This window comes from Scedosporium apiospermum (genome assembly GCF_000732125.1).
Source record: "Scedosporium apiospermum strain IHEM 14462 chromosome Unknown SEQ_SAPIO_0095, whole genome shotgun sequence".
In the NCBI taxonomy this organism is placed as follows: domain Eukaryota; kingdom Fungi; phylum Ascomycota; class Sordariomycetes; order Microascales; family Microascaceae; genus Scedosporium; species Scedosporium apiospermum.
In genome coordinates this window covers 436143-460388 of record NW_015971796.1, presented here as the reverse complement: position 1 = coordinate 460388, position 24246 = coordinate 436143, and the positions used below count along the sequence as shown (strand labels likewise).

General features: G+C 51.6%; 6 protein-coding genes and 2 pseudogenes across 6 annotated transcripts; 3 read left to right on the top strand and 5 right to left on the bottom strand.

Moving 5' to 3' along the window:
• Nucleotides 1-234: 234 nt before the first annotated feature.
• Nucleotides 235-3625, top strand: SAPIO_CDS4950 (Uncharacterized protein; the record flags this gene model as incomplete). The annotated part of the gene is made up of 4 exons (XM_016787378.1): nt 235-368; nt 432-652; nt 971-1126; nt 1284-3625. The coding sequence occupies 4 exons, from the start codon at nt 235-237 to the stop codon at nt 3623-3625; spliced, it is 2853 nt and encodes a 950-aa protein (XP_016643053.1).
• Nucleotides 3626-6603: 2978 nt separating this feature from the next.
• SAPIO_CDS4949 (uncharacterized protein) lies at nt 6604-8336 on the top strand (the record flags this gene model as incomplete). The annotated part of the gene is made up of 3 exons (XM_016787377.1): nt 6604-6979; nt 7051-7882; nt 8000-8336. The coding sequence occupies 3 exons, from the start codon at nt 6604-6606 to the stop codon at nt 8334-8336; spliced, it is 1545 nt and encodes a 514-aa protein (XP_016643052.1).
• Nucleotides 8337-8738: 402 nt separating this feature from the next.
• SAPIO_CDS4948 (uncharacterized protein) lies at nt 8739-10149 on the bottom strand (the record flags this gene model as incomplete). The annotated part of the gene is made up of 3 exons (XM_016787376.1): nt 8739-9331; nt 9439-9770; nt 9854-10149. 3 exons carry the CDS (start codon nt 10147-10149, stop codon nt 8739-8741), a joined length of 1221 nt encoding a protein of 406 aa, XP_016643051.1.
• A 1432-nt stretch (nt 10150-11581) lies between these two features.
• On the bottom strand, nt 11582-14353 carry SAPIO_CDS4947 (uncharacterized protein; the record flags this gene model as incomplete). The annotated part of the gene is made up of 4 exons (XM_016787375.1): nt 11582-11854; nt 11913-11989; nt 12054-14232; nt 14351-14353. The coding sequence occupies 4 exons, from the start codon at nt 14351-14353 to the stop codon at nt 11582-11584; spliced, it is 2532 nt and encodes an 843-aa protein (XP_016643050.1).
• Nucleotides 14354-16737: 2384 nt separating this feature from the next.
• SAPIO_CDS4946 lies at nt 16738-17760 on the top strand (annotated as a pseudogene; the record flags this gene model as incomplete).
• A 312-nt stretch (nt 17761-18072) lies between these two features.
• Nucleotides 18073-19059, bottom strand: SAPIO_CDS4945 (annotated as a pseudogene; the record flags this gene model as incomplete).
• Nucleotides 19060-20369: 1310 nt separating this feature from the next.
• Nucleotides 20370-22642, bottom strand: SAPIO_CDS4944 (CTP synthase; the record flags this gene model as incomplete). The annotated part of the gene is made up of 6 exons (XM_016787374.1): nt 20370-21661; nt 21751-22001; nt 22217-22272; nt 22377-22423; nt 22496-22528; nt 22618-22642. 6 exons carry the CDS (start codon nt 22640-22642, stop codon nt 20370-20372), a joined length of 1704 nt encoding a protein of 567 aa, XP_016643049.1.
• A 499-nt stretch (nt 22643-23141) lies between these two features.
• SAPIO_CDS4943 (uncharacterized protein) lies at nt 23142-24246 on the bottom strand (the record flags this gene model as incomplete). The annotated part of the gene is made up of 2 exons (XM_016787373.1): nt 23142-23962; nt 24030-24246. The coding sequence occupies 2 exons, from the start codon at nt 24244-24246 to the stop codon at nt 23142-23144; spliced, it is 1038 nt and encodes a 345-aa protein (XP_016643048.1).

Genomic DNA, 24246 nt, shown 5'->3' with positions numbered 1-24246 from the left:
ATCCATCAGCCAATAAGACTGATTGTCCTTTTGTGAAGTACAAGGTGGAATTGTGCTTTTGCTTGACAGGGATCCAGTTCGCCTCAAACAGGCTCAACTACACATGAGCTTAAAAGGGGCAGAATCACCCGCAAACACGATCCGAAGAGCACACAAATTCAAAACTCTCTAGACTTGACACGCTTATCTTACTTTCACTTTCTCTTCATTCTCTTAAGTTCTATACCATCCAACATGGCCCCTAAGCGTGCGTATGGCGTCGATTGGGAGCCTTACCGGGAGGAAATCATCTCTCGTTACGTGAAACAAAATCAAACTGCTGAAGCTACTGTCAAGTATCTGGAGGAACGACATGGGCTTCGCGTTACGTATGTGCTTTAGAAGATCCACTCTTACCTATCAGTTATGAAATGCTCATGCGAATCATCCAGGTTGCGTCAATTCAAGTACCAGTTTGATGGCTACAAGAAGCTGTCGGCTGACGACTGGAAGGGAACAGTTCTTCCTGCCGTAATGAAGCGGCGTCTGGAAGGGAAGGAAAGCGACGTCTATTTTCGTGGAGAGAAACTCTCTCCGAAGCGCGTTCGGAGGGAACAGGATCGATATCGAGCTGTCCTGCCCGACAACCCTTCAGAGATTGATACATCCGAAGGTGTGTACGATCCAGATACTCCCTTCTCCATGTAACTCACTCACTCCGACTTGCATCTTGTTAATAGTGATCGGATCAACCATCGACGACAGAATATATGTCTGCACACCGGCAGCGATCCCCTCTTCACCATCTCCTTCCAATCTTGGGATGGAGGCTCCAGAACTGCCTGTAACTGTCCCCCAAGTTTCACATTCTGCATCAACTCTCCCTTTTCCGGGTCTCACAACGGGCACCATACTTGGACAAGGTCTGTTTCGCTAGTCGGCTCAAACCCCCTGATTTCGAAATCGAGAGATATACTGACAGGCCTACAAGATTTTGGCGAGTCTGACAACTCTACTATCGACTTCGATGTGACCCTCAACATTAATGGATCTCAAAACTGCACTACAGTATCAGTCCCCGATATAATCAGAATCGAGTTGCTGCGTGATCTGCCATACTTTCAACTGCAATCTGCGGTTATGACTGGTGGGTGTTTCCACTCATGGTGACACGCCTGGCTTGTCACTAATTAGACATGAAGCTGTTGGCTACTTCCCGAGGCAAAAAAGCCTAGGTTTTGGCGCATGTAGCTATCCCGCAAGTCTGGGCGGAATTCGAGTCGGCGATATACTTCCCGTGCTAGGCAGTGCGATGGGATTTTGGCAGATCTATAGGAGTGATGGGGCGACGATCGTTTCCGAGAAACTACAAGAGTTGATTCCTGCTCGGTCCTCACCGGACAACGGAACTCCCGCCCAGATATTCCTGGACAATTCACAGAAACCCGAAATCGTCCAAGTTTTTGAGCTTGCCGCTTTCATGGCCTCCAATAACAGCACGGATTTCAGTGTCTTCACCTTCCTCAGGTGGGTGAACGACAATCGTCAAGAAACCGCACTTATGCGATTTCTTAAGCTTAACACGTCCACCACGAGGGCATTCGCACGGAAACTCGTGAAAGCGGGTGCTCGTCTGAGCCGAAAGACATTCCTGAAGGAGCTTTCAGCTATTGGAATACCGTTTAACCATGCTGCAGAGGAGCTACTGGCGATCAACGACACCGAATTCCGCTCTTTCGTCCTATCCAAATTAAGGCCCGAGTCGATATCAGGAAGACCGGGAGGACGTTTGCTTCTTCGAGTGGTCGAAAGTAACGACGTACTTAACGCGAAAACAATCATCTGTGCCTGCGCGGAAATCAACTATTCCAATGGCTTTGACACCCCACTTATCACCGCTGTTGAGTCTGGCAATCTAGAGATGGTCAAAGTATTGATCAAAAGCGGTGCCGACCCCAACTTCAGGCCTAACAGCGAAAAATCTCCTCTCGGTCAAGCTATTCAATTATTGCATGCACCACTTGTAAGGTACCTCTTGGATCATGGGGCCATTGTTAGCGCTGCGGTTTCCAGCGACATCGCCTCCATTGCTAGGAGACCCACACCTGAGATAATCAGCATGCTAGAAGGCGCTAGGGCTCCAGGGGAAACGACCTTTTATGATATTCTGTCTGCTGCTTCTGACTCCAATATTTTCTCAGTCTTTCTCTCAACGCACAATGTGTCTGAAGAGATGGCTCTGTTAGCCTTGCGCTTGGCGATAACCCGAAATATGTCAGGAGAAGTTCTCTGTTTGATACAACACGGACCACTACGGGGATGTGATGAAGCACTAAGACAAGTGATCGAACACGGGCTACAACATTTACCCAATGAGAAAGTGAAACTGTTTGTGAAGCTCTTGATTCAAGAAGGAGCGCACCCTGATGTCTTCGAACTCCTGCAAGAGATGCTTGACAATTACAAATGGGACGATGGACTTGCTAACATTTTAATTGATACTGGTTTCGACCTTCAGCTAAACGGACCACGTTTGGTTGAATGTGCCCTGGCTTGTGGTTGCCACGACGCGGCATCCCTCTTGATTGACCGCGGTACTTGCATCAATAGTTACGGCGATCACTTGACCCCATTTCAAGCGGTCGCTTTGAAGGGAAAGCCGGTGCTGCTGGGATATCTCGCGGCCCAGGGTGCCAAGATCAACCAGAAAGCCTATCCTAACAAAGGATTCACCGCTTTACAGGCTGCGTCGTTAGGCAAGTCTGTAGAGAAGGTCAAATTCTTAGTAGGTCTCGGCGCGGATTTGCATGCCCCGCCCGCTAAGACGGGAGGCACTACGGCCTTGGAAGCCGCAGTTCATCCGGCACGATCCGTTTTCGAACACATAGATGAAGATGAGGACAAGTTCTACTACAAAAGCGACCATGCGGCGGTCGAGATTTTTCGATTCCTTCTCAAAAAGGGAGCATCCGTTAACCGTCCGGGTTCATCCGACGGCCCTCTCCTACACGACATCATAGAACGTCGTCTCACCAGCCTGCTAAAGGAAGCACTCGATGCGGGGGCACGCCCCGACCAATGGTGGAGCACTGGCTATTACTCCAGGAAAAATAGGACGCCAATTCAGCTGGCGGCAGAACGCGGTGACTTGGAAGCGGTTAAATTGCTCATCGGCGCCGGCGGAGATATCAATTCCCCTGCACATCCCGACTATGGAAGGACTGCACTACAAGCCGCGGCAGCTTCACAGAAGGTGGCCATGGAAATGATTCGGTTCCTCCTAAGCCAAGGAGCAGATGTCCATGCTCCTCCCGCAAGAAGAGGGGGCGTCACTGCACTTCAAGGGGCAGCGATCCAAGGACACGTCAACATTGCCCTAATGTTTATAAGCGAATTGGGTGCAGATGTAAATCAACCTCCAGCCCTCTTTGAGGGGCGAACTGCCATAGAAGGAGCGGCGGAGCACGGACGACTCGACATGGTGCAGGTTTTGCTCAATGCCGGAGCCGTCGGGGATGTATTAGACAATACGGGTTTTAAGAAAGCTATAGATCTGGCTCGGGGGTGTGGTCATGTTGAAGTCGCTGAGTTGCTGGAAGCTCACTGGAGAGGTGAACAGTCTGGATACTTGAACCTTGGATTATAGGTATTTTCTACGCGGGGACTGTAGGAACTCGAAGGAGGACTCGGGGCATTACACTGCACTTTCTTAACAATCCTAAAATCTGGTTTGGAAGGAACAGACTGCGGATTATATTCTAATGTACACGATATACTGGAGAATATACGTCCTCAGTACTCTTTCCAAGTTCTTTTCCCCGAACCGTCAACCGCGACCCTCTCCCTCGCCGTCGTGCGGCCCCATGCAAGGAGAACCACATGTTACACAGAGCTATCTGTCGTGACGAGCCAGGAAATCTCAATATCCGATTCTGAATGAGTTCTATACATTATCTGCAGTTCCTGGCTAGCTCAAAAGTGTTCCAGCCGTGTCCTTCTTGGATAATGGACGCCCTTCATATCAGCCGAAAACCCTGTCGATTTAATTCTTTCTAGGTTTCGTGTCTTTGCCCAGATCGCGTGAGGGATAACCGAAAAGGCCCCGAGAGACCTGTAATGATGATGAGCTCAGTGGATCAACCCTAACGGAAGGAGAGAGCTAGGTGCGAAATGGGGTGTCGACGGATCGCGATGGCTGAATGTCGTGGAAGACGGTTTCTTGCTTGGTGTGACCCAAGGCGGGTTTGTCTTCCTCCGCCATCTGTCGTGGGATATTTCTTTACCAACTTGAAATATACAAAAGTAAAACCTTTAGGTTCAAGTACATGCAATTAGTATTTCATCCTATTTTCTCGTTCCCAACGAGGATATAAACCAGGGTACTTCCCACCCCGTTGAGCCGGAACTCTTTTGCTGTTTCTTTCTTCCTTATTAAACTCTTTCTTGTCAAACTACATGCTTGAACTTCATATCAATCCGGCAGTTCTTACATGCTCACGCCTTCGGTTCCCGGTTCTGTATCTAAGTCTCTTGAAGCCGTTTCTCCCATCCATCTAGCCCCTTGCTTCGATACCTATCAGGATCACAGCAGTCCCGTCAACGTTGCGCCCACGATGTCTGACCCCCATCAGAGCGTGAGACCATTTCTGCTTTCCCTATATAACACCTAAAAAGACCCATACTTCTAAATGTGGACGGACTCTGACTTGCTTTACTACTTAGCTAAATGATAACATCCCAATGGAGCGCTGGCTCCTCCAGACTCCCAAAGAAGAACCCTTTCATGGTCTATCAGGTAGCTCTATAGTGGAGTTCGCTTATCACTCATTTAACCTTGAGGAAGCGCTTGGCTATAGCCTACACTATGTAGAGGTTGATGATATTATTCTTGACCTTTCCGTTGCTTCGATGGAATGTCAGGAGTCGCGTACAGCTTAAGGCACGGAATGCACGAGGATGGTGTCTCAGTTTTATATGGAAGTCTAAGATGATGGAGAAGGGGATCATGGGAGAATGTGATGTGTAGAGAGTTCAGCACCAGGTTCAAGGACAAATACACGACCAGTGTCTCTATCACCTTGACTTAGGAAATTGGGACTGATAACTATAAATAACTGACAAGGGTGCTAGATGAACATGGCTGGCCTAAGTTGGAAAACGTCCAAGATCATGTGCATCGCACCGTTACACTGTGCGTCTCTGTTTCATCCAAGCTTCTACCGAACTATTAAGAGATGCTGAAGAATCTACCAAATTAGTATGTAATTTCCAGTGTTTGGAGGGACTGCATTATCGCTGGACGGAAACTTGGTGAGGAGAATCGTGGGGCGGAAAGGATAGCGTGATCCCCATGAAGACGATGTCCTCCTCTACGTTGCATACTAGTACCAATATAGACACCTAAAATTCTAACCTCGATGAGCCTGATGAGAACGGCGATGGCATAGTTCTGGTTAGCGGTCTTGCTGGACAGACAGGTTCACCGCAAACGAAACGGGGAAAAGTGGGGTGCGACAAGGTGGGATCATTAGGGGCTTTGCTTCGGTGACTGTTATGTTCCCAGTTAGCTTGGGGTGCAAGCAACCAAACTGATGCTTTCACTCTGAACATTCGGCTTTGTAGAGAGATGGGTTGGAGCACGCAAGAACAAGTGGGGAGGGGGCTGTCCCTTATTCTACCATTTTGAAAGTCGTAGAATTGGAGCCACCCCTCCTCTGTTTCACCACCTACTATTCTAAAACGGGAGAGCTCCCAATCTTAGCAAAAAGTGAAAATAGTGTAAAATACCAACCTCTTCTAATAGAATTTATTGTAGGCTAGATCGCTACTGGAGAGACGGCACTAAGGCTACTCCGATTAGCAGCCCACTATATTGATATACTGCGGGCAATGTTGAAGGAACGCAACCTTGAGACACCGGGGGGGCCTTAGGGGCGTGTGCTTATTTCCGTTTTTTAAAAAAAAACGGAAATAAGCACACGCCCCTGCCAAACTCTCACATTCCCCTTGTCTACGGCCCAACGCCAAACCGCCCCCAGCCACCCTCTCTGCCCGGCACCATCTAGAGTAAACTCGACCATACCATAAACGCCGTACGCCGCACGCTTGCCAGTCGTCGGCACGATTCAGGGCCGTTGTAGGCCAAGGCGTCGTCCCTCCATCTCTTATCCGCGTCGCTCAAGTTCGGGTTCTCCATATGAAAGTTTGACCTTGTCGTTATGGGTCCAGGTGTAGAGGGAAACAGAAGGCGATTGGTTTTACTTATTATATATTATTATATACAAAAATATTGATCGAAAATGTAAATAAAAATTGAATTAAAAAGTTATATGATGACTATTTACGAACTCTCGTAGCTATACTCGGACTACACTTATTAATAATAATATAACAGCCTTCTATGAGTTTTTCCACTTCTGTTTTCAGAACTCCCTGGTCCACCTTCCTTCGCCCTAAAAAATGAAGGAGCTAAGAGTGGTTCTGTGCTCTGATTTGTTCGGCATGAATATTCAATGGGTTCCGGGCTGATTGGGTTGTTTCCCCGCTCTTGTAGCCTCACCTTCTTTCATAAGCCTGTAGATTGCGTTTTCGGGAAAAATTCGCTTCTGACACTAAAGATTGACCATGGCCGAGCTTGCGCTTGGCGTACTCGGCGTTTCTGGACTCTTCAGCGCAACACTCGACGTCTGGGCCTTTGTCGACGCTGGCCAGGGTTACGCCCAGTCCTTCAGGCGTCTTCGCACGAAGCTCGATCTCCAGCGAACTCTCTTCGTGAACTGGGGAAAGAGTGTGGGTTTTGGTACGGAGAAGGGATACCACGAGAAGCTAGATGAGCCCGACACGAAAGAAATTGTGCTGCAGGTCTTGACAGAAATTTATCTCATTCTTTCGGAGACGGATCGACTCGCCCTAGAATATGGGGTGAGATTGCTCGATGACGACGAGGCGCGACGACCACAAGCCATTCCGAACCGGCTGCTTTCCTCGAGAATTTCGGCAAGTGTTTTTCGGCCCAGATATGAAGAATTTCGGCGGGTTTTCCGCCGTCACTTTAGAAAAGATTCACCCAAGACGGAGGGCGGAGTCGCGGTGGTCACGACAGCACACCTCTGCAGGCAGCGGTTCAGCAAGCGCGGGCCAAGATCAAGCAACGCCAACAAAGCTCATCCCTATGGACAAAAGCGAAATGGGCCATTCGAGACGAAGATAAGCTGGACAGGCTAGTGCGAGACCTGACGGAGCTTGTCACGGGGTTGCGCAGTCTAAGCTCGGATTTTGTCGATTCTGAACGCGAGAAGCAAATTGCGAATGAAACCATTTCTGATATCGACGACATCCAGGATCTGCGGGATGTCCAAGAAGCTTCGACCGAATCGTCTCCTCTTTCGGTATCAATTGGTGCACGTATTCAAAGCCTGATGCCCAGCGCCTCCACTGCCTTTTACTCCGCGAGATCGCGGCTGAGTGAAATCTCCGTTCCCGTCGACTTGTATGGCAGCGCTCCAGGAAACACCAATCCCTTCTCGCTATCGGCTAGATTTAGGCAGGAGTCTGGTAGCAACCAGAGGACCAACCAAACAGACCGGGACATCGGTTCCACTTCAGACACCGACGAACAGACCGAGGCAGAGCCACAAGGCCCGAACTCGGTGCCTGGGGTGGATACAGTTTCATGGAAGTTTGCTTCGGGTGTCAGAATACATGGCATTGATGGACCAGTTATGCGAGTTGAAATGATAATCGATGCCCCGGATGACACGGCTTATAAGGACGGCCAGTTCCGCATCCAATTCTGGATTAGGCACGCTAAAATTATCGAAAGTGATGAAACTCGGGTTTCTGTTAGCCAGGTTACTTTACGATTCATGACGCGAGTCTGCCACCCATTGGTATGCACAAACGGGTATGTCCATGCTCGTTTTTTCGTACCTAGTAGCGCCGTGCTTCTCATATCCGAACACGGAGTGGATACATATCCCCTCTGTCGGAAAGTGGCATACTTTATTACTCGCACCTTGAGGTACTGCGGATGGACCAGCCTCGAGGACAGGTTTGACAAGAGAATAGGGTCGGTTCAAAGTTTGGAGGAGACGGCAAATGACTGGACTCAAAGATATGCTCAAGGGGCGGGCTCGCGACGGCCGATTTATCCCCCTGAATCTAGTGTAGTAGCCCAGGAGTCGTCTACACTCTACTTTAACACGTTGTCTTTCATGCGCAAGCCATCACCTCTGATGTTGGATCAAGATCGCTGGGAAGCACAAGGAGTGCCCGGGGTGTCAGTAGTGCTACTAGGCTATCCTGCGGTTCAAACCTGGGCGGGTCAACTGGTGCCGGAGGTCAAGGTGGTTGGCTAGTAAGGACGACTGCCTGCGAGCTTTACCACCCAGTCTAGGCCGCCCATCATTCACTGTTCTCCGGGACCGCGCTTCTCAATAATATGTTGGCATAGGGTTCTATAGGAATCAGATAGTTTACTCCCACCCAATCACCTCTTCGCGAGAGTAGACTAAACGAGTCAGCCAAACACGGCTCATCGATTTGTCTACTCAGATGACTTTTGTAATAATAGCCTTGATTATCTAGACGTAAAATGTGGCGGCCGAAATTGTATACTTAGAGAAAATAGTGATGTAGGCATTCTCCATCGGGAATATATTCATTCTCATGTCCAGACATCCTCCCAACCACTAATAACCTTGTGCCCAGAGCCACATAGGATCCCTCGCTACCATTGCGGGCTTATAACCAGGCACCCCTTACACAACCTTGGCAGCCGGAATCTGGTGCTCCCAACTTATCCTGCCCTTTGGCAAGTCCGTACTAGGAACATAAGAAAGCACGAGACCCCTCCTGACAACAGGCGATACAACACGATTGACAACAAATCTAGAAATAAAAGGCCATGAGAAAACGAAACGGGAAAGGAAGAAATGTAGACGACTCCTCCAAGCCTGGAGTCTCGTAACGAGCGCCGATCGGTCGTAGTCTTGCTGTAATCCCTCCACCCTTTGCTCTCGGTACGTCCTAAAGACCCCCGAGAGAGTCTGATTATCGGCTTGTCCGCCAGGCGCTGCTTTTATCGCGGTATGCAGGCCGTTAGTGAGTGCAACGATGTCCTGTATGGCGTTATTCAGCCCTAGACCCGCATTCGGCGTAAACTTGTGGATGGCATCACCGACGAGGACAATGCGGCCCCAACTCCAATGCATCGCGATGCCTTCTCCCAGATCAGACAAACCAGCTGTCTGCCGCTTCTCGAATAGATCCTTGACCTTGAGGGTTTCCGTGACAGGATACTCGGCCACTTTCGCCACGAAATCCTCCACGTCCTTGTCGTCGTAGACGGTGTCTCAGTCGTCGGCTTCGGAAACCTGTCATAGAGCATGATCCAGCCGCGGTCTCGGCCTGTTAGATACATGGCGGATAGATCCTTGCCCGGCGTCTCGAAGGCCTGACCCGGTTCGGTCGGGGGCGGAAAGCTGAACCAAAGGCACCTGTACTCGGCGGGGAACGGGTTCTCCGGGTCCCAGTCCCTCTTGGGGTCTTCTGCGAGAGCCAGTTCCCTCACGATCTTGCGGGCCACGCTGTGCACGCCGTCCGCTCCGATGACGATGGAGCCCTCGAAGACAGATCCGTCGGCTGCAGTTACCTTGACTCCTTCCTCGCCGGATTCGATGCTGGTGACTCTCTTATTTGTCAGGTAGCGTGCCTTGGTCTCGTCGGGGAAATTGTCGTAGAAAAATTGAACAAGCTGTGCACGATGGAATGCGACCAAACCAATGCCATGGCTTCCGGGAAATTCGGTTAGCAGACATGACACGATTTCGCATGCCAAGTTTACAGAGTAGGGAGACGACCAGCACACGCTCACTTTTCTTTGAAAGTTTCCAATTCCGGCACATCCTTGAACACACGCCCGTCTTGGAGGAACCCCTTGACGGAGAGCAACTCGGCACCAATTTCGAGCAGCTTATCATAAAGCCCTAGCTGACGTATGACTCTGAGATTCTGCGGGCCAAGGACCATAGCCGCGCCGTGGTCGACGACCACTTTGTCTCTCGCTTCGAGGACCACAAAGTCGATTCCTGCCTTGTAGAGGATGTGGGCGGCAGTTAGCCCTGCGGGCCCGCCTCCGATAATGATTGCCTTGAACTTTTCCGGTGCCATATTTCTTAATTGGGCAGAGGCATTGAGCAGCTTCACTCTCGTGGTCTCGGCAAGTTGGGGGAGTAATTGGGGTTGAAATGCGATCTGATAAGTGATGGTAGGTAGACGGCCGGATGGTGTCATTTACGTTCGGGATAGCGACATGGTCTTCCGGGTTCACAGGCCTCTCTCCATCCACGTTTCATCAAGTCACTTCGTCACAAATGTCGTGTGACTTCGGCCGCTATCTCGGAGGAAGAAGGAAGAATATACCAAGGGATTGCTTCCATTGCAAAATTCTCGCTTGCGAAGTCAACACTTCTAGCAGCCCGTTTATGATTCATGGGATTCGATGGGCAGGATGTTTAGAGAGTGGCTAAGGCCCCGGCTTCAATTGAATCAAGAAAGAAAATGCGACGGTACATTGCGCGTAAGTTAAACGACAACTGCATACTTCCCTGCGAAATTAGCTGCGTCACGTCTTTACCCTAGACTAAGGAAAGCCTCCCTTTTAAGCAACTTAAGTGGGCGTTGACGCCACACACGCCCTGCCAAGCTGCAAGGAGAATCTCCCTTGCTTCACGAAACCCGCTGAATTCGTGGCCTGTGGAACGAATATATATATATATATATATGGGTGCCAGGGTGGCATGGATAAACTAGGATAGTTGGATGTAAGCCTCTATGACAGCCAGCCATGTATAGACTACGATGCCCGCCCAGACCATGTCTGTGGCATACCCAAGGCCACTCAGAGAAATCCTGGGCGCTTCCGCGCAAGTATTTTCAATGCTGAAGGAAGGCCTGCCTCTCGAACAACCCCTAACCAAGTCCTATGACAGGATAGCGCCCCCATCACACAAGGCAATCTCTTGAGGAGATTACGTATTGACAACTGTGGAGTCCTAGCATTTAATTCGGTGCCATAGATGATATCTTGCCTTTTACAGATTTCTGAGAGAAGGGCGTGGCAGCTTTAGAGGCTTATAAGGAAGTCCAGTCCCTAGGTTACTGACACTCCTTTAAGACAAACACCAAAACACAAACGGCTATTAGGCATCGGCTTCTTAGGCAAAGGCGCCGGCTTAAAAAAAAGAGCTGAACAGAGTCGACAGACAAGCTGGTTATCGTAGACACATATCTTCTGCTGAAGCACAAAGGGAACATTGCCTCTGTAATAACGTCTCCTTTCTCGACATTTCAGGGACCAATCCCAATATAACCCGCCCATAGTGATAAAAAAGGCTTCATTTATCACCACATCTCGTAGAGACTCGTATGCGCGGTTTCTCTTGCCGTGCTGGACGAACGCATCACACGCGACCCGGTCAGCCTCCGAAGCCATCCGCTATAATCAGGTTACCAAGCATCACCCTCCAGAACACATCGTCAATTAAGCCCTGTCCTGCATATAGCGCTTTAATGCCGGACTGCTTGGACACCATAAACTGCTCTAGAAGAGGCGCCCAGCTCGGCATGCCAGGCGCACAATGCGGCTTGCCTCGGAACCCCGGTAGCGCCAGCGCTGTAGCATGTGCAAGGGGCCCCAGAGCATTGTAGAAGACGGAGAGAGGATGGCCTCTTGCATGGTCCAGATACGAGACCACCAAGCGCTGCCGCGCATGAAAATGGGGTGGAAGGCGCACCGCGCGGTATCGGCGGAGGGTCCTTCGCTGAGAAATAGCTTATATAGGTAATGAACCCATAGCTCGGAAACAACCACAACCTGAAAGTCAATTGAGGGAAGACACTACCCCGAGACCTCAACGGAACAACTATCATACTAAACAGAACACCCGCATCTTTGTCTTTGCTTCCTCCAGATCTTCCAGCATTTCCCCATCCATAACGCCATGAACATCTGTAATACGTGGATCTCGAGTCAGAACTGCTGATGTTAACATTGATAAAAGGGCTTGACTCACAACATTCGCCAACAAGATAGTACATGTCGAAGTCCTCATACTTGCGAACGATGAAGGGGACTTTTGCACCCAGAAGTATAACCACTACATCGCCGACCCTGGTCCCAATGGGCACGCGGCCCATAAACCCGTTTTCCGTGGCACAGAATGTGAAGTGAAAACTTCGAAGGATGAGTGCGTTATCGTCTTCGGGACTCATCCCGTCGTCCTTTCCATCAGCCTCAGGTTGCTTTAATCCTTCTTCCAGACATTGGTCTTTGGTAGTATCTTGATGGTCTTCCGCCGCGTCGTCTAGTTTGAACACGCTATGCATAGCTTCGACCAAGACTGGGGCGGTCCGTCGTGTTCCGTCAGCGTTTCGGCCCGTGAGAGCGGTATGGATAAACGCTTCTTTTTGCTTTCTCAAATCGCCGTAGACATGCTTTGGATGGGTCTCATCGCGCCACATCGCCCAATCACTGTCAATGCGGAGCCCGCCCACCGTTGCTGGCGCGACAGCGCTGATAACGCCCACATGTATCCCAGCGGCCGCCATCAGAGTTTCATTTATGAATTCGACGACAGGGGGGAAGTTGCCGGAAGCCTTGAAGGGACAGTTGCCGATGGTGTTTATTTGCGCCGAATCAAGAGACCGGATGCGCCAGTCCGGTATCCATGATGGCAAAACAGTCTCTCTGACGTCTTTCAGCAATGCTTCAGCTGCTGGGACCCAAGCCTCGATCTGGGCCCCTCCACTTGCGTCCGCTTCCGGAAGGACCTTAATCCAAGCCAGCACATTAATTTGCATATGTTTATCGAAATCCCTCCCGTACAGTTCGGAGCCGTCGGTGCTACTACTTTCCGAGAACGAGCGCTTGCAAGCACTGAGGATATCCAAGTCTCGGCTTCGTTCAATTGTCTGGACGACCACCGATCGATATAAAGAGAATACGGATAAGCTGTAGTCGGCCTGAATCCCGCTCTTCTTGCCGTCAACGAGATTCAGAATGGCGTAAACGTGATCTCGTGGGTCGGTCGCCTCGCGATTTCGGTAGAGAATCAGGCCGTCTAACAAGGACATTCTCTTTTTGAACCTAAGTCCCTTCATGTAAGCAGTTACCAGGGAATAAACCGGTTTCACCTCGCGCTCTGCTGGCGTTGACTTGAATTTGTCGGGGAGCACTTCGACCGGGAGGCTTCCTATGAGGCTGAGGGCGGCGAGCCAATGCTCCCACGGCTGTCGAAAGGACCCATAACACACGTAAAGACGCTTGCTCAAGAGCACTTCCTGCACGATCCACACCCGGTCCCAGTATTGTCTGTCCAGTAAGCTGTTGAGCGCCTGTAAGCCCGGGGCAATGCCTTCGCCTAAGCAAAGGTCGAGTATAGATTGTGCTTTTCTGTCTTCATTCCCTGTCTCCCGGGGATCCTTTCCCCTTATGATCCCGTGCAGAGTATCCACCAGCTCAGCCGCCAGGTGAGAATCATCCTCAGCTTCACCCAGCCACATCAATACCTCATCAGCACGCTTATAAACGTCGCCCATCAGGCGTACCTGGTGGTTCCGTTCTTGGACATCATCCTGGTTGATGCACAAAGCGTCAACCCACAGTTCAAGCGGTTCCCTATCCCGGCGGAGTCGCCTGAGAGCGGCGAAGAGATTTGCTGTGATTGGCACGGGGGCACCGTCCACTAAGATTGTCCGTGGGTGGCTTCTCTCCCCCCAAACATAGGAGAGGGCCGAGTACGACGACGACGACACCGTGTTAGCGAGCCCTAATATTCGGCGGCTGAACGTGCACTGGATTTGCGCGTCCGGGTCTGCGCTCGGGAGGAGAATGACGGTCCGGATCTCCCGCAGAATGAGGCTTAAACGCTTGCCGTATATCCTGTGACCCGTTTGGAGAGCACCGGTGGCTTCATATTTGAGGTGACGGTACGATTTCAAAATACCCGACGCAATTGTTTCCAACCTGCGGACCATGCTTTGGAAACCCTCCCTGGAATCCGAGCTCCCAGGTTGGTCTTTGGAGGCATCGGAGATGGATTGATTCTGGTTGTGCTGCTCAGAGGTAGTTTTCCCAGGGATTTCTTGGAGCTTCCCTCTCAAAATATGCGACGGTTGCTTCAGCGCCGTTTTAACCTTGTGAGCCGAAACCCACTTAGAAACTCGATATTCGGTTCTGCTTTGGTGGCGAGTCTGTTGGTCCTCAGTCAGCGCACTTTTTGCGACGACAAGTAGAATACACAGACCACAACAATAGAAAAGCTGCAGGCGAGGAGACAGGTACATATAAAACAAAACAATACATACATACCATGCTGCTCTTCGAACCTCCAACAATTTCGAATTGCCTACAGAGTTGATGCTGGTATGAACTGAAGTCTAGGCGGTAGCGTTGCTGTGCTATGGTCGCAGGCCATATCCTGGCACATAAAAAGAGAGAAGAAGGGAACGGGGAAAGAAATTGCTTTCCGCAGTGCTGTTTCCCATTCTGGAATACATGCAGGTGGGAGGTAGGGGTTGGGCATACTCTGATTGCTTTGTGTCGATGGGTTGGGGTGCTGAAATTAGTTGCGCAGCAGTTGAATATTCATCACAATCTAGATGCCCAAGCTTGTTATCTTTCTGTGGTTGGCCAGCTTTGGCCTATATTGGTGATGTGGTAGGTCTTGGCGTGACATATTCTCACGGACACGTAGCCACCAGGTCCCAGGTCCAATAGCATGCTCTCTGTGGCATCTTGTACATTGTGAAGGCTTCCTAGGGATAACCTGGCTCTCGAGCTTGAGGTGCGTGCCATGCCGACTCAGTAATAGATTTTACTACGCGATGGACTCGGGGGGTGAGGGGCAACCGCGCACCATCAGGCCAGGGGCCTGATTGGAGGAAGGGTCGAAAGCGACACACGTTTCTGGGAGGTATTCGGCAGTACGAAGGACAATAGTGTCCCAAAATTGGGCTCGGGAACTCATCCTCATAACTCCGCCATACTTTTTACACTTTTGTGGAAGGGGCAAGTATAGCTGGGGTGGCCTGAAAGAATGACCTCCCCTTTGCTCAGACCGGCTCAGGCGTAGCTCAGGCCCCAGCCCAGGTGGCTTAGTTCCCTCCCAAGACAGAAGTGGAAATTGATGAAGGCAACTCGTACGTAATGCAAGGACTTGTCGCATATCCCTTTTCCTCCTCTCCTACCCCAGCACAAACCCATCTTGATCCACAGCAGAGCCCAAGGCTCGAATCCGCAAAACCGTCATAATACACCCTTCTTTTTTTTTTATTATAAGAAAATCGAGACGATAGTGGAACCGTTCTGTCCATGGCCTCAAGTGAGGGACTATGGAGAATGGACACCGGGCCGTCCTCGCTGGGCATGATATCTTCTCCTCCGAGCGACGACTTTCAGGTCAGTATCCGAGTGAACGCTCATACAATGACGGCTGGCTGGGAGGATAATTTCTTTAGAGGGCTTGATAGCTTTATCTAGGTAATAGTCAAGCATTCAAGTGCAGGTCCGCCTCAGGCCATCGAGAGTTTGGAACTCCCAGTTTGGGTCGGGAATCTATAATGCTGTTCTTGAATCGGATGATACGACGGGGAGCAGAACACAGGCTATCTCGTCTCCCCAGGCTGGTGACGGAAGATGGCAGATCTACGGATACAAATTGATGCTCTATTTGCTGCATTGCTTCTCCTCTTTTTTACGGGTTCTACATCCGCACGAAAAGAACCGGGCTATTATACTTCTCCGTTGTTGAGGCTAGCGTGTGAAATCTACGAATTGGAAGTCCCCCTCGTCACATCGCGGGCGGAACGGAATCTTCAAGTCCCCGATTGACCGCCAGCCATTTTCCCGGGTCCCTTCCACGCCACGCATAACAACGAGCGCCCGATTTGGCGCCACCAATGTCACCAGGTGCTCTGGCAGTCAGAGGGCGATCAATCTCTCTTCGTCGGCATTCGAAATTCTCAAGAACGGCGATAGACTTCTCCCTTAACTCCCTGCTTAATTCCCCCTCTTCCATTCTCCATCTCCGCGTGTTCCGCAAAGGAGGCACTTGGGCCGGAGTGGAAGCTTCGAGTATGTCTCAAGCCTCGGATGAAACAAGGTTGATCATGACGCGTACGTCCTATCCACTACGCCTGGTGCCATCCAGTTGCATCAAGACATAGTCAATTGATTGAAAATAGTGCGGCCACTCTGTCAGCCACTTGCAGATTTTCAAGGAAACTTAAAATCCCTTTCGGACTTTGTTAAGTCCGATACAGTTCACTGCAACCTCGAAGGAACCCCAGTTACCTCTCCGTCAGAACCTTGATTCGACCATACTGACAAGCTGCCAAATGTCCCGAAATACTTCGTTGCCGGAGGTTACTTTAGCTGCATCGTTAAGTCCACGGCATGTTCCGACCCATGGCCTACATGTCTCACTCCGACGATGATAGGCTTAAACATACGCCATTGTTCCCGGAGAAAGGAGGAAGGGACCTGCGTATAATGCGAACGCCTTCGTCTCCAGAGAAGCCCAATTCGTGTATATAAAGGCCAGAAGTATCCCCATTTCTCAACTCCTCTCAACCAGCCCAATCACTTATACATACCTACAAACATCTCTGCCCCAGCAGTCACATTAAGACCCATACCCAACTCGCTTACAAGGGAATTCTACTCATCAGCCTAAAACCTTTCCACACCCAACCAACATGTCTCGCTACGCTGCCGCCCACGCCAATCCCCAAGGCCCCGGCGACGCCCGTCCCACCGCCCTCCAAATCATCCAAGACGAAGGCCTCGTCAACAAACTCACCGGCAAGATCGCCCTCGTCACGGGAGCCAACGTGAGCATTGGTCTCGAGACCGCCCGCGCCCTGCACGCCACGGGCGCAACAGTTTACATCGGCTCCCGTTCTGTCGCCAAGGGCGAAGCGGCGCGAAAGGACATCCTCGACTCGGATCCGTCCAACACGGCGCCCGTTCACGTTTTGGAGATCCAGCTCGATTCGTTCGAGTCCGTCCGCAAGGCGGCGAAGGAGTTTAGAGGAAAGGAGAAGTCGTTGAATCTTCTCGTTCTCAATGCCGGTGTCATGGCGACGCCCGAGGGTAGGACCAAGGATGGATTCGAGACGCAGTTTGGTACGAATCATCTGGGCCATTTCCTGCTTTTCCAGCTTCTGAAGGATCTTCTTTTGGCGGGAAGCACGCCCGAGCTCAACTCCCGCGTGGTATCCGTCTCGTCCATCGGCCACCGCGGCAGCGAAGTCCGCTTCGACGACTACAACTTCGAAAAGTCCCCTTACGACCCCTGGCAGGCGTACGGCCAGGCCAAGACGTCAAACATCTACCTCGCCAACGAGATCGAGCGTCGCTACGGTGCCCGGGGTCTTCACGCGCTCTCCCTCCATCCCGGCGGTATCTGGAGTAATCTGCAGCAGCACGTCGATCCGGCCCTCATGTCTAGCTGGAAAGACGATGACGACACGAACAAGGGTATGAAGAGCCCGGCGCAGGGTGCTTCGACGTCGGTGTATGCTGCCGTGAGCAAGGAGTGGGAAGGTCGTGGTGGGAGGTTTTTGAGCAATTGCCTGGAACAGGGGCCTTGTACGCCGGGGCAGCCGGCCCTGACGTTGGCTGATGAGGGATATGCGGCGTGGGCATTCGATGAGGAGAAGGCGAAAAGGCTTTGGAGAGATTCTTGCAAATTTGTCGGGGTTGAAGATGATGAGTAGATCTAGCTGATGCATCTCATCGAGTGTGCATTGTGGACTCACCTCACGTCAATATAATATGACTCTCTACACTAGAATTGGAATATATTTGGGTTCTTACTAAGAATAACCCCAACTAACTAGAAAGGTTCTGACGGCAAGTTTAAACAGCGGAGATCTTAGTGCTCCATATATAAGAGTTGGAAAGTCGTTGGAATGGCGTTTTGATGAGGAGATCAAGTAAGATTTAAGGCTAGCCGACGAGGCGATCGGAAGTGACTGGCAATTTGATTCTGGCTGTTGAATAGTGCACATCAACCTGAGTCCTCCCGTTCATGGTGTCGATGTATCAAATCTCATGTCTGCCCCTCTCCGAGTAACCTCACCAATCGGCAGGCAATGAGCCTGGTCGAATGGCAAATAGACATAATCAAGACTTGTCGATATACGCGACTCCTTCAAATAGTGACCGTATTCTATCTGCCTAACTGGGTGAAGCGCCCACTCGTCGTAGTCCGGCACCCAGTGCAGGCGCAAGTCCTCGGCGACCCCTGCCCTGATCAGCTCAGCGGCCATCGAGTCAAGTCCAAAGACTCTGACGACGTTCATGGCGTAACCGCCGGCGTGGATGGAGGAGACACCGGCCTCCCTTAAGACGGCGCCCTTGCGGAGGAGGTATCGGAACATCTGCATGTCCTCTTGCAGGACCGCCATTGTAATCGGAGGCGGGTATCCCATATTCACGTCAGCTCCACGATCAATCAAGAGCCGGGCGATTTCTTTGTAACCATGCCGGATAGCCCTGCCGAGAGACGAATCCGTATTGGGGTCGGCGCCGCCGTCTAGCAGGTACCGCACAACCGCGAGAGAGCCGCCACAAACAGCCGGGGCGAGTGGGTCCCCCACAAGTCGCTCGCGATCCATCTTCAACTCCTCCACGAAACGCCGCCCCGCTTTACCCTCGATAAAGTACCGCAGCAGATCAAGATGTCCGTACGCAGCTGCGTGGCTATGTCTCAACACGCAGTTCTTATGCGTGAAGAAGGGATCCTGCTCCCCTCCATAGGCTTCTGTGAGGATCTTCTCGAGCCGGCGGTAAGCGTCTGCCGATGGGGCGTACCGAGCGATCATGTCCAGGCCAACAGTGGACTCCGACGTCCAGGGATCGCCAGGGTCGTGTGCGTCGAGGGCGTGTTGGAGCAGGCTTGCGTTTTGCGATTTGCAGGCTCGGGCGAGGAGTGCTGTCGTGTTCCTCCTGGACAATCCGGCGGCGCCGGTTCGCGCTAGGATTCTCGATTGGATGATGCGTAACATGTCCATGTTTCCGGTTTGCGCTGCTACGAGGAGCCGGGCGGTCAGTTTCTTGTCCGGAAACTATCTCGTCCTCCGTCTCTTCGTGGAAGAGCCTCTGGACGAGTTCGACCTCCCCGATCCATATCGCAGCGCCGAGGAGATCACTAGAAAAGTTATCGGTATCCCATGCAGCGTCATTCACGGGATCAAGCAAATGCCTTCTCCAACTCCAGTCCGCTTTGAAAATGTCAAGTCCAGCCATCTGCTCCAGGCAGTTGAGGAGCACATCGTCCCCGACGCTGGCACCCGTCTCTTCCCCTGCCCTCAGTTCACAAAGACGCTGGGCTAGTCGCAAAAGGTGGGCATATCGCCACGCGCACTCGTCCGTCGAGCGCCACCTATCGTTATATATGCACCGCGCGAAACACTGCGTAACAAGAGGTAGCCATGGTGGTCGGCCGAAAGGTGAGGAGGTGATCGAAATGCGGCTACGCATCGACTGCTCTGCCAAGAGAGCAGGACTGATGGCGTGGTCGAGTATGTCGGTGCGTAGGATAGCTTCCGTGGTGTAGTGGTTGAATTGGCCTTGAGTTGATGTTAGAAACCCCGTACACAAATACATTTAGCTGGGTCAGAAATCAGAAGAGGGAGCAACTTACGATGCACAAGTCTCAGTCTCACCGCCCTGCGACAGGTACGGACGTTGACGGCGTGGAGGAATATTTCCTCGACAAGCTCAGCGGGGAGATCAAAAAGACCCAGCTCCATTTTTCGTCGTCGGGATGCAACCGTGAAAAAAGGTATAGGGGCTAGCGGCCGTGAGAAGGCTCTTTGGAGGGGCCGTCCTTGATAGATTGAGAGCGGTTTGAGGCAGTCCGGTTTGAGATATATGCAGCTCTCCCTCCATGTTTATATTATCCTTCCAACAACACATTCAATCCCACTCTCTCGAGCAGGATGGGACTAAACGAGTTTCTTTACTCATGCCATTAGAAAATATTCGACTGAGCGTATAACACCATAAAATGAGAGCAGGACGACTACATCTAGCATGTGAATGTCTAGTTTTATTTATAGAAAAAAAGCCTTTATGCAAAACGAAGCCGAACCAGACCAAAACCCCCAAAACCTAAAGCCAGATCCAATAAACCATCGCATCAATTCATCTAGAATTCTCTAACAAAACGACCCCCCATATGCGTCAGTTCTCTCCCGTCCCGTAGAAACCCAACCCTCCTCTATGCACCGGTTACCCATTTCTCAATATAATTGCTTTTTCCTTCCCTGACCCTCAGATACCCCCCGCGCCGTTCCCCTCTCCGCTATTCCCTAGTCGTTTAAGCGTGTGGCTTTCCACAAACTCCGTTCGTGTTCCTCTGCACCATCTCCTTCATAATCGGGCCCAAGCACCCAGCGCTCGCTGCCACGAATCCGAGGTACGGCTTGCTCGCATCAAGCACGCGGCTCGTATACTCCGGGTGATACTGCACACCGACGTAATAAGGGTGATCCTTGAGTTCCATAATCTCCATCCTCTCACCCTTATCGTCCTTGCCAAGGAAATTAAGCCCGGCATCGTGCAGCTTATCCACGTACGCGGGGTTAACCTCGTACCGGTGCCTGTGGCGCTCGCTAACGACGTCGACGTTTCCGTACAGCGCGCGGAGCTTGCTCCACTCGCTACCGGGCTGGAAGTGAGTATCGTGGAGACCCAGACGCATGGTGCCGCCCATCTTGGTCTTGTCGATCTCGGGCATGAAGATGATGACTTGGTGCTCGGCGTCGCCATCGAATTCCTCCGACGTGGCCTTCGAGAGATGCACGACGTTGCGGGCGAATTCGATAACGGCTACCTGCATGCCGAGGCAGATACCTAGGAAGGGTGTGTTGTTCTCGCGGGCCCACTTGGCTGCGGCGATCATGCCCTCGGTGCCGCGGTGGCCGAAACCGCCAGGCACGAGGATGCCGTTGGCGCTCTTGACTTTGGCCCAGGCCGAGTCGTAGGCCGCTTTATCGGCTGTCTCTTCGAGGAGCTCGGAGTCGATCCATTGGAGGTCTAGCGTGCGGCGGCACTTCATGGCGGAGTGCTCGAGGGACTTGACCACGGACAGGTACGAGTCGTGGAGCTCGGTATACTTGCCAACGAGAGCGATGGTGACGGGAGGATCGTCGCGGCTGACGACGGTGTCCTTCCACAGACCCCACATCTCAACACCCTTCTTTATGCGCGTCTCATTGCGGGGGATCTTATCGAGGTTAAGGGCAGGCGTCAACACGGAGACGAGGTTCTGAGTATCGAGGAGGACGGGCACCTGGTAGATGCTGGGCATGTCGTAGACGACCATGACCTGCCTCTCCTCGACCTGGCAGTGCAGGGCGATCTTGGCGATGGTGGAGGCCTCGAGGGGCTTGTCGCAGCGGCAGGCGAGGAGGTCGGGGATGATGCCCGCGCTGCGGACCGTCTTGACGGAGTGCTGGGTCGGCTTGGTCTTTTGCTCGCCGTGGATGGCGGGCACGAAGGAGACGTGGATGCTGAAGAAGTCGGACTTGGGGGTTACGTATCGGAGTTGGGTGAGAGCTTCGACGAAGGGCATGGACTCGATGTCGCCGACGGTTCCGCCGAGTTCGACTGATTACCGTTAGCCAAATCCTACCAAATTATTTCCAATCTCCGGCTCTCTCTGTCTCGTTACGATCTCTCTCTTTGATCTGGCTTACCTATACAGACATCCGGCTCCTCCCCGGAAGCGTCCACAGGAATCTTCGCCACGCGCTGAATCCTTTCACGGATCGCATTCGTGACGTGGGGAACAATCTGCACCGTCTTGCCGAGGTAGTCGCCGCGGCGCTCCCTGTCAATGACCTCCTTATAGACCTGTCCGGTCGTGATGTTGTGCTCGCGCGTCAGCGAGATTCCGGCGAGGTATCGCTCGTAATTTCCCATATCGAGATCGACTTCGCCACCATCACTACGGAATAACAAAAGGAGACGTGTCAGTGGCAGGCGTTACGGTGCAGGGCGTCCATCGGCTCTAGGTTCGAGGAAGACGGGGCAAAACCAACGAGAGTACGAAGCATTCTCCATGTCTACACGAAATCATCACCAGATCATGTTAGCAAAGAAGAAAAAGGCGCCTTGGTTCCGGTTCCGGCGGGAGAGAGAGAGGGTCGGGGACTACAGTACTCTGTAGGCTTCATGGTTCCGGCATCCAGATTAATGTAAGGATCAATTTTAATCGCCTAATCCCACAGGAAAAGAATACAAATCAGTCTCTCAGAGTCACATACAGCCAGCAAAAAACAGAACAAGAAAATCACAACGCGTAGATCGAATTGGAACCTACCGTGACCTTGAGGCCAAGTGACTTGAGAAGCAAGCCGGTGGAAGAGGCTTTACGTCGCGCACAACATTAGCCCGGCACATTATGGTTTCGCGCGGAAAGGATACAAGCACTCTGCATACCGATGATGCCCTTTCCAACGCCGCTAATGACGCCTTATTTCCAGACAGCAAAAAGATATCAGCAAATCAGTCACATCGAGACGAGGATCGAAGATTTTGGGGAAGGCGGGGCTTATCGGTACCTCCAGTCACAAGGATGTACTTCATCGTGGCGGCTTGAAGAATCGAAGGGAAAACGTGTAGGATGTAGAAACCTCGACCGCTGGATCTCTGAAACCGATCGTATATAATCAATCGACAAGGGGAAAGAATAACAAAAATAATGGATTGCGGTCGTGATCCAAGAGTCGAGGTTTTGGCTAAGGAAAAAAAAAAAAAGATTGACGATGATTTTTTTTTCCTGACTACGCGCTGCGAGAGCTGCAGTAGTGAAAAAGAGAAAACAATTTTTTTTCTTTTTTACCCCTCCAAGAAATCGCGGTCACCGCTTTGACTTGTCGAGGCTAATTCGGGTTCGCGTTTGACGCTAAGTCATGTGCACTGTCACGTGGTACGTCTAGACCCTCTCAGCCCGGATCCATGATGTCATTCCGTGGGGGTCGAAGAGTCATATTCAAGATTATTAATTGACTTTCTCAGACATGTGAATGGCTCTATAGATTTCTCCAAACTCCGTTGCTGAGTCCAGCTTCAGCTCAAACTACGCTTAGGATCTGCCGCCAAACTCCTTCAAATCTTCCGGGCCTGTCCCTTCCCCGCCTCCCTCCTCTTCTTGGTCACTACCGTCATCATCACCAAACCCATTGTCCTCATTATCTTCATCTTCAGGCTCTCCAACACTGTATTCGCCTAAGTGGTCGAGCTTACGCTTCTTCCTACTAGATAGAAGGCCAGAGTCCCAATTTTCCTCCCCTCCATAGAGCTCTCGCAAGGTAGACCCCGAAACCTCTTGCACTTTCCGCTCCCCATTACCATCGTCCGTGACCACGGCGCGGGTAGAGCCCTGCAGAAGGAAGAAGTTGGCCTGCGAGAAGATGGCCCAGGCGAATCGAGCCAGATGCATCTCCCTGCGAGTATGCTCGATATATTGTAGAGGGAGGTTATGATGGAGTCCCCAGATCTCCTCGTTCCCGGGTCCCAGACAATGCGCCACGTAACATGGCCTCTTGGGATCCTCCTCCTTGCCGGTGTCGTGAATCTCTTGCTTTGGCACAATGACAAATTCAGACCCCTCGTATAATCGGTGGATATCGGCCCGTAACTTCATCCTGTTCTCAGAGTCGGGGAAACCGGTGGGGTAGGGCGAGTATCGTCCCATGGCCTCCCGTTGAAACCACTCAAGCTCCTCCTCGGGTACAATATGCGCTGTCTCAAGACCCGAAGCGTAATTCGTGAGCGCGCATCGATTCCCATAGCCAAGGTAGTCCTGTGGGGATGTGGCGGCGAGAGATGGCCAAGAATCGGGTATTCGGTCATGGGGGAAAGTCCAGTCGCGAAACGAAGGGACGATGGGATATCGAAGCTTGTCTGGACCGACCTACGTTAGTAGCACAAAAAATAATGCGAAGGGGGACGGTTAAGCGGAAAGCCTTACAATCCTTATCGATAATAAAATAATAGTTATCAGAAGTTAAGATATCATCCAAGCCGACGAGAACGGGATGTTGTCCGCGCGGGTCAGTATAGAGGCGCCCATCAAAATTGTTGTCTGCAATCAACTGGCACGCCAGGAGCGCGGTCCCATGGTGGACGCCTAGCGGGCCATCAATCCCCGCAGCATCAACGCGACTGAGAAGAAGAAATGCACTCAT